The 13,050-nt window shown below is 29.8% G+C and overlaps 1 protein-coding gene across 1 annotated transcript; it reads right to left on the bottom strand.

Moving 5' to 3' along the window:
- Nucleotides 1-6,944: 6,944 nt before the first annotated feature.
- LOC18102513 (uncharacterized) lies at nucleotides 6,945-7,926 on the bottom strand. The gene has a single exon (XM_006378329.3). The coding sequence runs from the start codon at nucleotides 7,551-7,553 to the stop codon at nucleotides 7,218-7,220; it is 336 nt and encodes a 111-aa protein (XP_006378391.1). The 5' UTR covers nucleotides 7,554-7,926; the 3' UTR covers nucleotides 6,945-7,217.
- Between the last annotated feature and the right edge of the window lie 5,124 nt (nucleotides 7,927-13,050).

Raw genomic sequence — 13,050 nt, 5'->3', positions numbered from 1 at the left:
AACGGTCATGTGAGGGAGATTTTTATGTTGACGCACGTGCTTTACAAAATGACTGAAATTGCCCCCATTCTCTTTCATTTTACTTCATGTTCCCAATTTTCTTTTCTTTTCTTTTCTTTTCTTTTTTGAATTCTCTTGTTTTCTTCTTTATAACTAAAGGAAAAGCAGAGAGAGAGAGAGAGAGGTTCTCTGTTTAATGGAAGGAAGAATAATTGTTACTTTATTTCTAATAATTGGAAGCAAACAGTTAAAGCATGATTTGTTATTGTCCTCTATTGTTCTTGCTCCTATCAAATTAATCCACGTATAAAAACAATTTACAGTGGTAGTAATTTAAGTTTTAATAACTTCTTGCTATCTTGCAAAATATAAAGCAACCGTAGCCAGAAATTAAGAAAATTATAATTCATCAACATTCATAATTAACATAAAATAACTGCTAAAAAAAGGAAGCAAATAAGGTAAACGTTGAGAATCTAAGCTAGGCTCGATTGTGGTCCAAATAGAAGGTGGTTAAAATTTATTAATTTTTTATTTAAAATTAATTTTTATATTTTAATATTATTTTGATATGGTAATATATATATTAATTTTATATATTTTAAAAATATTATTTTAAAAATAGTAATGAGCCGATAAGAGTAAGATGAGAGCCAGTAAAAATATGAATAAATTAAAGATTAAAAATCCTCAAAAACTTGCCTTAAAAAGGGATATGTTTTGGAGATATCATAGGAGTTAGATTATCATTGATGATTTAAGGATCTTAAACAAACATCTGGCATTTGAAATTAAGTTACCTGTTTGGTCTTGAAGAACCTTCTTAGCTTCTGTTTGTTTGCATAACCCATAAACTATTTGGCTACATGTTTTACGTAATGCAGAAGCATGTTTTTTCGTCCCTTGTGATGACGTGCTTTTTTATTCTGCGGGCTTGAAGATCGGGCCTGGCCTCGAACAAAGTCATTAATTTTATAATTATGATATTTTAATATATTCTTTCATGGAAAAAGCATGTAAAACATCTTCGTCACTCGTAAAAGATTTTTTTTTTTTAAATATCATTAAAACATCTTCATTGCTTACAAAAGACTTTTTTTTATTTATATAAGAATTCTCCGATAATTAAGCTCAAAAACAAATTAATTATACTTTTTAGAATTAAAAAAAAAACTTTTTAGATAGATCAGTCCTTGTAACCAACCAAAAAAAAAATTAACCCTGACGCGATCATTTTTGTTTCTTCCTTTTATAATTCTTGTTTTCTTCCCTTCTTTATAGGGAAAATATTGGTATATTCTATTAAGATAAAATATTTTTGATTTATAATTTTATTAAAATAAAATATTTTTAATCTATCAAGGAGTATTTAGACTAGCATGACCGCGTGCATAAATAATGAATTTGACACCTCATTGGACTCACGAACATCGTTTCAGTGTTTAGCTTCGTCTAGGGATGAAAAATATTAACCTAAAGCAATTTCAAACAAACTAAAGCAATAACTACCGATTCATCACCTGCTTTGTGATCGCCTTAGCTAAATAAAACAACAAACTTGTAGTCACATGAAGAACGAAAAATCTGATATGGAAAGAATTGGTGTCTGGTGAGAAAATCGAAACACTCCTGTTACGTATATGGGTAAGAAGATTAATATGCTCATTACCTTCTAAAGAAAAGGTGACCGGTAGCGAGCAAGAGGAAGAAGTACAGCTATTTGAGTTTTTTCCTCCTTTCCATTGAAATGAAAAAACAAATGTGACGGTTCAAAGCTCAGTAGAGATCCGAATCCTATTAGGTTATGATCCAACCTAGCCAGTTATGAATATGGATGCAAAAATACATCATCTTTTTAATTGTGTTATGGTAGCATTTTATTATTTTTACAGTCACATGGGGCAGTATATATTTTGAAATAAATTGATTTTTTTTTTTAAACTTTGATATCGATAAATCCAACTAATCCGGTTAAACCGAGTCAACTAAACAAGAGATAAAACTATTCTAACAATGTTGTGCAGTACTCGAAATCAAAATCTTATTCAAAAGAAATAATCACATAACCACTCGAGGTGGTTGGTTATAAATTGACTTCATAACCAAAGAAAAAGAAAGTTTTTCTTCCTTTTTCTCAGGTTACAATGATGTTGCATGCATTTTTCAAGGGTGCCAATCGATGACATCGGCCAAATGTGCTGCATGGACCGCACGAGGTATTATCCATCTTCGACCTTAGTTTTTGGCCCATACATTTGGTGAATTTCGTGGTTCTCAAAGAAAGAGTTTGCACCTGTGGCTTAAAAAGAGTTGGTGTGAAATGGTTGGTGTCATGATGTTATATCATAGCATGAAGTCAAAGAATTTAGGGCTCAGAGATCAGAGCACATAACTTCTATTTCCCACCAACGATGCCGATGGTGATGTTTGACCCTGCGTGGCTCGCTCTTCAGAAGTGTTAACCCCTCGTGGATTTTAACTTCTGGTTCATAGATTTGGTGGGTTTTGTAAAATCATCCTCCGTGGAGAAAGTTGTGTCTGAAATTTTGTTTCATATAAGATTAGAAAAAAAAATGGAGAATGAGTTATAAGATGGGAAATTTTTAAGATTATAAAAATGAGTTTTTAAATTGTTTCATAAGAGTTTAAAAACCAAATCCACCATTTGTGTATATATCAATGACATCGATTAGAAGTAAATATAAAACAAATATTAAATGATAATATATTTTAGAGGAACCCAGAAACAAGATTTATGTAAAAGAAAAATAAGATGGAGATTGTGTTTGTTTCTAGGGTCCAACCGTGTTTTTGATAAAAAAAAAAATTTTTTTATGTTTTTAAATTATTTTGATGTGATAATATTAAAAAAAAATTTAAAAAATAAAAAATATATTATTTTAAAATATTTATAAGTGATCTTTATTATAATCGAAAGAGCAACTAGCAAAAGCAAAAGAAAAAAAATCTAAGTTAAAAAAAAGAAGTTTGTCAAAGGATGGATAATTTTTTTGGCAAAAAAAATACGCAAAGTTTTTAAATGTGTTTTTTATTTTAATTATAAATTAAAAAATATATACATAAATTTAATTAAATACATCACCAAATGTATGATAATAATATCATTGTTTTTTAGTATATATATAATAATAATATTTAAGCTCCTTAATAATTTCCTCTCCTCACTTTTTATTTTTGCCCCAAATGACCCATAATGATTACTCTTGCATTATTTGACCTCACACTAAACACCCCTACTATTTACAAATGATTTAGATCCTAATCCTTTAGGAGTGAGATTAATATCACCATTTATTTATACAGTAAGAGACAAAAGCTAAAGAGTGGTGTTGTTAGCACATTTGTTAAGCATTATCCAGATATATTTAATATACTTTATAATCTGCTTTGTCTTTAGCACAAATGCAAGGAGGACCGCGGTGCTCGTAAAGTGTGATCAGAGTCAACCCTGCTTGAGCTGCCACAGCGCATCCATCCCAACTTCTCGACTGGAATCTCCATCGTTTTCGTTTCTCTCTCCAGTCCCTGGCTACAACCTTACAAAGATATATTTAATTAGCCTCTGTACATATGTCTGCATTCTTAGCAGCTGGACCAAAAACACCAATCAAATGGAACGTGATTAGTTTAGTGATGCTGTTATCGTCAAATAATAATAATAATAATTTAATTTAAAAATTTAAATTAATAATTTAATTCGAATCTCACCATACTTATTTATTTGATAAAAATTAAGCATATAATAATATAAGCTCGTGCAAGTTTCAAGCTTAAAAAACTTTTACTTGAAGATATGTATTAGAGAATAATATAAATTATATTTTGGAAACTTATCTAATAGTTTAAGTTATTGGATTGAATTTGTTCTTTAATAATATCATTTATAATAAAGCTTTTTAGACTTAAAAGTTACGTAGATTTATATTATATTATGTTTAATTTTTTTCAAATAAATAAAAATAATGAGATTCGAACATGTGATCGTTCTGATATCATATTAAAAAAAATTAACTCAATTAAAAAAATTAAAAAATTAAATAAAATCATAAAATATAATTTATATTATTTGGGGGAACACCGGCGGTGGTTGCTCTTGCTTGCTTGTGGTATGGTATTTGAATATGCAGAAGGAAAACTAATAATTAATGAGACGATCTGAAGACTGGTGGAATTGAAGATTGCATGGGGCATACGCATTTACTGAACATGTGAAGCATTGATGTTACATGTCATGCATGGTTGTCTGTCTGGTTGATTATGTGGGCACCTACTACTTTCCCTTGGCTGGCCATCAAATCAAGAAAGAAAATTGTCTTTATCTGTTAGCTTTAATTAATCCAAATTAAGGGCCAGCTTAGGACCAAATTAGATAGCGCATTACAAAGTCCAATGATCATATTTGATCCATCAACAGGACCAGCTATGTTATATCATTTCCGGAGCAATGAACATGTCGGAGATCTTTTGTAGAAATACTTCGTCAACCCCTAATTATTGTGGAAGCAATTAGACTCTAGCTTAAAATAATTGAGCCTACACGCACCACTGCTTTGTTAGTGTAACATATTACGAATAATTGTTAACAAAAATATCTAGAGAATATTGCCAAAACACTATTTATTATAATAATATTTTTTTAAAATTTTTTCTTTTAATTTCAATCTTCAATCATATTTTTTTAATTTTTTCTTCAACATCAGCTCTTTTCTATAATTGTGCTTCATAATTGTTTTTTATTTTTTTTCTGTTGGCTTATATACCGGTCTTATAATTTTTTTGTTTAATTTCAACATTCAACATTAAATTTATTGGAAGTGGAGCTTTGTGATTTTTTTTTTTTTATTTTCTATGGGGTTATCTTAATCTCATAACACGGGTTGTGAATTTGACAAGGTAACCTAAGTTGATTTAAGTCATTTTTATCATTTTTTAATTTAATATTTTTTTTCAATTTCATTATTTAATATTGGGTTGATTAAGAATTGATCTTCATAAATTATTTTGATTTATTTTTTATAGGGTTATCACAGTTTCAAAACATTACTTTTCTTTTTCTTTTTTTCCTTCTCCTTTTTTTTTAAATCATTTTCTTTTAAGTTTTGGCCTTTAACTTTTAGTTGGTTGAGAATTAGATTTCATAGTTTTTTTTTTATTTGCTTTCTATTAAGTTATCTCGATCTCATAACTAGGATTACGAGTTTGTTAGGTTTTTATAGGGTTATCACGCTCTCATAACACTACCTTTTCTTTTCTTTTCTTTTCTTTTTTCCTTATCCTCTCTCTTTTTTTTGGGTTTGTTTTTTTTTTTTTTTCCTTTTTAGTTTTGGCTTTCAACATTTAGTTTGATGAGAATTAGACTTTGTGGATTTATTTTTATTTTTTTCTATTAAGTTATCTTGGTCTTATTACTAAGGTTGCAGGTTTGTTGGGTTCACCTGGATTGAATCAGTTTTTTTTAAATGCTTTCTTTTTCGATCTTGTCTTTCAACAATGAATTTACTTAGAGCTGAGCTTCACAAATTTTTTTTTATTTGCTTTCCTTAGAATAATTATGTTCTCATGACTTGAGACATGCGTTCAGTTGATCGAAAATTTATCTTTGTGATTTTCTATTTGCTTTTGTAATATCAGGATCTGAGTTGTGAATTTCTCGAGTTAACCTAGGTGACTCATATTACTTATTTTTTGCTTTTTTTTTAATTATTTCTTTTTTAGTTTCACTCTTTAATAATTGTTGGTTTAGAGATGAACTTCGTAATTTATTTTGATTTTGTTTTCATGAGTTCATCTTGTTCTCATGACTTAGATCGCGGGTTTAATTAATTGAGAATTAAACTTCATGATTTTTCTTTAATCTACTTTCTATTAAGTTATTTTATTTTCATGACTTGGATTACATGTTTTTCGGATTAATCTGGATTGACTCATTTTTTTTACTTTATTCTTCAACAATAAATTGTTTTATATCTGAGTTTCATAAAAAAAAATATGATTTATTTTTATGGGAGTAATCTTATTTAATTTTCACAACTAAGTTTATTTATTCAGCATGTTTAACTGAGTTAACTCAAACTAATTTCATGTGTTTTTTTATTGCTTATGTTCATTAGATTTTTTGATGATTTAAAAATAAAATAATCATACTATGACTTAGCACGAGAAAAAATTTAGTATAATTATTAGCGTGTCACCATTTTTTATTTTTTATTTTTAACGTCCTCAGAAACATTTAGTGGGAAGTTGACCCATTCTCCTGTTTGAAAAAGTTGGGATTTGTTCATGATTTTTTGGTTTTTAAAAGCCAAAGAAGGAAAAAATATCTGTGGTGTCCAGAAACCAAAGTACTGTTAATCATACGATTTTCAGATACTATTTTTTTTTCCTTTCCCTATGAATCGCTCAACATAAAACAGTACAAGTTACAAAAACGTTATGAAATTACAATGATCATCCAAAAATAAGATACTATAAAATTAAACCCTCTTCAAATTGAATATTTTTAAATTATTCTATTAATATTAGAAATGTTACGAGTATAAAAGAAAGTTTATTTAATATTTCTAAACTTTTAAGCGATCTGTAAGTTTATTATATCTCAAAGAAATTATTGTAATTTACTGTATAGGATAACGATGCTGTCATTAAACGAGTTTTAGGCAATTTAGTTTCCGACTGAAGAAGAGAGTATCTGATTGCGTTTCATCATGCAGCAAATTTTGATTAGCGTTAATCTAAAGGGTGAACAAAATGAAATCTCAAACTTTTCAGGCATGAGTACTGCCTAGATATGGTTGGTTGGTTTCTGGGATGGCTTAGGGGTGGGGCTGATAAAGATACAGGCCAAAAAAAAGTTTTTTTTTTTTTTTTAAAATAAAAGATAAACTCAACTCGGGCTTAAAAACAGTGGTAATGCAAAGTCGAGAAAGGAAAAGGGTTGAATTCTTTCATACCACTTGATCAATTACTATGAACTCTGGATTTTCCCTTCAAAATATCTGTCTCCATAATTATCCCTTAGCCAAGAAAAAGAGTTGAAAAGCACACCAAGTTTAAGTGAAAAGTAAAACTAAGAGGAAGCCTCATTTGGGGTAGCGTGCTCTGTACAAGACAAGTTGACACTGGCCACGAATGACTAGCAATCAATATTATTTTTGCAAGGAAGAGTCCTCTCCTTTATTTCATTCCCCCACCCTCAATCAGTACAGTTTTGTGCTTGCCGACCTTGAATACTTCTTAGAAGAAGATTTTGATGAAGACAAGTCTCCTGACCGTCTTCTCAGCATCTGCTTCATACCATCAGCAACTCTAACTGCTGGATTCGAATTGAATTTACCACAAAATGACATGTGAGCTCTCACAGCTTCTTCCATTCCAAACTGCTTTTTACCTCTGCTAAATTCATCTCTAACAGCTTCTGAGCACAATCCACACAGCCATTTTCCATCAAACTTGGCCTTCACTTCACTAATATATTCCTGGGTGCAATCCTCTTTCAGTCCACAACACTCACACTGGACTGATTCAATCTCCATATCGTTTTCTTTTTCCCTCCTTGAGATTTTCTCTGCTTGAAGAGGTTTCGGAATGATAAATAGAAATTGTTTCGACTTTCAATTAAAGTGATGGGGGGCAAAAGTATGGTATATAATTATAGGAGCTCTGATATGATTACAATGATAAAACAGAAAGTGGGTTTCTTTTCTTTCTTTGTGACTGATGGGTTTCTTTGCTACAAGAACTACGTGTGTGTTTGGTGTTATGTGAGAGCTTTTATGGTTGGTTAGAAAGGGAGAGAGCTAAGAGCAGGGAAAGATGCCATAATTTCCTCCATGTTACAAGGGACATGAAGATGTGGGAATTGAGAAGGGGTAGTCGAGGGGGGGCCTCAAGACGTTGCCCTTTCTAGCCATTTAAATCTAAATTCAAGGGGCTTCAATAAAATCATTTTCTTTTGGGCCTCTTGTCAATTTGTTTGTAATTTTACGTTCTCACATGGTGTTAGTTTTTCTTTATTTGATTGACAGTTACATTCGGTTGGTGTTTTGAAAAGGGCCGGTCATGGCTAGTGGCTTTACATGGCTTAGCTGTCGCTGCAGGCTCTGGAACTCTCGGCTAGGGCTTGGCTTGCCCTCTGGGGGCTTGCTTTTCTTTCTTTTCTGTCAGCACGCTGGCTTGTTTCCCATCCAAGCTTGTTTGTTTGGTTACCCTGATTCTATGAATGCATGCGTTGACTACTTGACCATGGATTGAATCAAAACTCACCACAAGGTCAACATCACTATAACACTTAAATGACGAAATGGCCTGGGAGTTCGTGGTTCAGCAGCCAATGATGAATCCAATGGATATGAGTTAATTTGTGATGGTTATCACTTACCAGTAATCCTTCAAATTCTTTAATCTTAGATAGCCTTCCGATCGAGTAAGAACAATAACAGCTATAATATTTCTGATATATCGAAAACAAAATGTTATAATCACAGCATCTTCATTTTAAGAACATTTTTTATACTCTTTACTTTCTCATTACAAAAATATATTTTAATATCTTGTAATTCACGACTGCAAGAGTAATTGAGTATGTAAGTTTTTTGAGCTGCCCTACGACCACTAGCAATTCAATTACTTGGTATGTAAGTTTTCTATCTACGAATGATGATATATAATTTCGACCAATTGTTATCTATGATAAGGGGGGGAAGGTACTCCTATTTATGCCATGCCAAAACCTTTTTTAATTGATTGTATATATGAACATGAAGTAATTCCACTTAATACATTGTAAATTAAATGTATTTTGTAATTAAAGTTGAAAGTACTATAATTATAATTATAATTATAATTATAATACCTTCGAATAACTAGCTACAAGATTGTCATGTATTTTGGTTGATATGTTAATTAACTTGCTCGAGGCAAGGAATCTCTATGAATTATACTCAAAGTGGTTGCTAATACAAAGGGTTTGAAAATTTATTTATGATGGCATTGGGTTAGAAGAAGTTAAGGCTACAATATCTTGTTGCCGAGTCTAAATCTTGTCTTCAAAAGATGTACAATAATGATTTCGAGCAGCCATATAAGTTGGTTAATCCTATTAATTTACTGGGCAGAAATGCAGGGAAACAGAATTTTATGGTCACGGGCAGTTGAATGTGACAAAACAGGGGAAATGACAACATGCGTATGGAGTATGATCTCTATCTTGTCTTGCAATAATGGTAGAACTTTTTGGCATGACTATAAGAGTTCAAACATATCTTCAATGTCGAAGGTACGTTCGTGTGATTATAGTCAAAGTTTCGTAAACATGCGATGCTTGTAATTTGTTCCCATTCATAATTCAAATTAGTTCAAAGTTTTCTGCAAATTCCTGCAGCACGAACCCAAGCAACCTTGTTAAAAAGAAAATGGAAGAGAAGAGAGGAAAAATCTCAAGCAGCTTAAGATCGACTGGGGGGTGTTATATCATATTACTTGTTAATTTTTATCTCTGTTCTTCTTCGAAGGGTGACGTCGTACTGACCTTGTCTTAGCATCTTTTGGAACAGAAGCTATCAATTAATAATTACAAGTTTTTCCTGGATTTTCTATCTTTTTAACTCTGCTGTTGGTTAGGGTTACTTTCTGTCCATGCTACAGCGTTGCTTCCACCTCCAACTACTGTAGTTTATGTTTTCATTCATTTTGACTTCAATTTCGCACAAGGCTTCTCAGATTTATACCCGTCTACGTGGCTGGTGTGTGTGTGTGTGTCTATATATATATATATATATACACTTTCTTTTAAAGCAAAATGATAAAGGGATTCAGGCTATTTGGCTAAGATTGTAATCAACTTAGAATAATTCTATATATATATTCAAACAAACTATACAATATTTTTATACAAACTGACATGATAATTATTATTATTTTCAAAACCAATCATTTAGCAGCAATATTAATGATACTTATAATTAATTTTGGTGCACAGATTTGTGTGAAGTTTTAGTATGCGATGCTTATGCTTTCATGTAAATATAAAATATTTTCCGGTTAATAAAAAAAATTTAGTTTTTAGATTTTTTTATTTTAAATAAAATATACTTTTTTAAAAGTTGTAAAAAATAAAAACAAATATCATATTATTTATTAATTATATCAAATTTGGTTTTCAATATTTTAATTCATATATATTTTGTTTTAAATTTTGTTAATTTTTTTTTCAATTTTGCCCCATATAAGTTAATTTGATTTGATTTTTATACGAATTCTGGTTTTCATTCTTTTAATTTTTATTTATTTTCTCTCATCATTTCTTAATTGAATTTTTTTTATCCATCAACTCGATTTTTATTTTTTATCCCTATTTATTTTATTTGAAATAATTTATGAAATTAGAGTTTTTTTTTTAATTTCATCATCTTTTAATTTTTTTATCTGTCAAATTCGTTCCATATTGTTTATTGTTTTAATTGAATTAATTTATGAATTTATATTTTTTTAATTTTATTCTCCTTTAATTTTTTTATGTATCATATTTGGTTTTTATTTTTTTAATAAACTTTAAAAAAACACTAATAAGTTATTTTTCAACTTATTTTTCATGGTATAGACAAATACTGAAAAGTATTTTTCAATTAATTTTTTATGCTACTGCTAAATATTAAAAAATTATTCAATTTTTAAAAAAATATTTTTCAATAAATAAATAGTAATTAAGTTAATTGATATATAACCTTGGATCGATTGCAAATTCCCTTCAAAGAATTCTAAGCAAACACATTAATTTCGTAGTCAACAATCTCAAACACAATTATCATCAAATTCTAAAAGAATCAGAAGAGGTTAATAATTAATAAATCTAATGCTGATTAATTAACTACCACTTGATCCCACTGAATATGATTTTTACTATCCAGAAAAGGCCAATGATTAAGGACTTAGAAAGTTAACTTAGCATCATGCAGGATGACATCAAATCAATCATCGCAAAGAACCACTTACAATAAAAAGGCTTACATAGTAAGATTATTCCTAAGTATGCTTGGATAGAAGACATTTTATTTTGGACTTTGTTACCAAGTGATGTGGTAGACTATGTTCAATTTTTTTTTTTTTTGTTAGTTTAACGTAGGTGTTCGGGCCAGCTTGCGTGCACCTTGACTAATCCCACGGGCCCTGAAGTTAACAACCATGTAAATCTCCAGTGACCATCATATGTTCAATTCTTTTGGGTGATCAAGTAGTGTCCTTTTTTTATATACATGAAAATATTCTTATATCATTTTAAATTTTTAGTTTAATATATACCACACAAAATTAACGAGATGGACTATATAAACTTTAAGTTTAAAATGTTTTTATTTTTAATTTAGAAGATGTTTGGCGTTATGATTGCATCACAGTCTAATAGATAGCACTCAATTTATATAGGCAGTTGCATAATTTTTTAAGACATATATATCATTTTCAAAGAGAATATAAAAGAAGAAACTCTCAGATTAGAGTTATTTATAAAACTCAGAAGATAAGATGGTGTCACTACTCGAGAAAACCTTATTTAAAAAAGAGCACGATTGTTATTAACTGAATGTTTAAAAATATCAGTTTAAGGAATCGGACGATAAAGAGCCAAGCAAGTACAAATTTCGGAATCTATATATGGATTTGTTACAGTGGTACGATGCACTTGAATGGATATTGGTGACAGCATCGTGTGGTCCATCTTCTTCCACGAGGTCTTCGATTAATTTGTTTTGCTTTTCTGTCGGTGCTTAATCAAGGACTGCCGGCAGCGCTCGATCAGTGCACGTGCAATATAGTTACTAAGACTCCCATTTATCGTGGCTTTCTCCGAATACCAAAGCAGTGATGCTTGTTTCAGGCAACAAGTGTAATTATGTAGATATTAGGCTTTTTGTCACAACGAACATCTAATCTCCTATTAATTAGGATATGTTTAGTCGTGATCAATACTTAACTTGATTAATTGATGCTGATTAGGCTCAATCCGTTCTTCACCTCAATCATACCAATGCACTCTTAATGAAGTCCATCACGGGTAAAAAAATATCTTATATATATATATATATATATATATATATATATATATATATATATATGCTAGTTGAGCTACAAGTCTAGAGGAGGCGGAGTTAAAAATTTTAGTTTGGAAAGGTCAAATTAGAGAAAAAGGTTTAGAGAGGGTTAAAATTAGAATTTTTCTTACTTTTAGGAATAAAAATCTAATTTATTAAAAGACAGGGCTGGAAAAACAATTGGTTGAATCAATTATCAATTGGTTAATATATAATGCTACAAGCATTAACATCTACACATGTGTTAATAATGCTACCCTTTATCATTTATCAATTGGTTGAATCAATTTTACCTTCAATATTACCTAATACTCTCATTCTTATCCTTTTATTTATGTTTTGTAAAAACAATAGTTACAAATATGTTGAAAGGACATGTGACATTCAAAAGGATTTTCACCGTAAAAACAATAAACTAGAAATCAATTTATAAAAGAAATATATATATATAAAACAAATAGAAAAAGGATGAAATTTCAGTTCCTTTCAGCGTAATTTTTGTTGTATTAATTGATTGCAGCAATAATTTTTGGTAGATAAAAGTTTTTGTATATCCCACATGTCCTTTTAATGGAATATGTTCATCATTATTAATTAATTAACGGGATATAGATGAAAGGATAAGATTGAGATTGTTGGATAACATTGAAGGTAAAGTTGATTTTGTTGATAGGTAGAGGTTAACATTTCTATCGCCCCCACAACGATGGTTTGATAACCAAGAAGGTTTTTTGTTTTTTTGTTTTTTTTCGAGTTTAAAGGCTTTTTTGGTATTAATACCAATAAATTGAAGGCTTCATTTTCATGATTGAATAAAATCTTAGTATTTAATATGAAAAATAAATCTTCTATTTGTTGATATTAATATATTCCCTTATGTGGCGTCATAAAAAAAAAAAAAAACCCACAACCTCAAGGTCTTTTTCTGAGCTAAACATGATCGTGT

Source organism: Populus trichocarpa, chromosome 10 (genome assembly GCF_000002775.5).
Source record: "Populus trichocarpa isolate Nisqually-1 chromosome 10, P.trichocarpa_v4.1, whole genome shotgun sequence".
Lineage (NCBI taxonomy): Eukaryota > Viridiplantae > Streptophyta > Magnoliopsida > Malpighiales > Salicaceae > Populus > Populus trichocarpa.
Note: the sequence above shows the minus strand (reverse complement) of the source record. Positions and strands in the feature narration are given on the sequence as shown.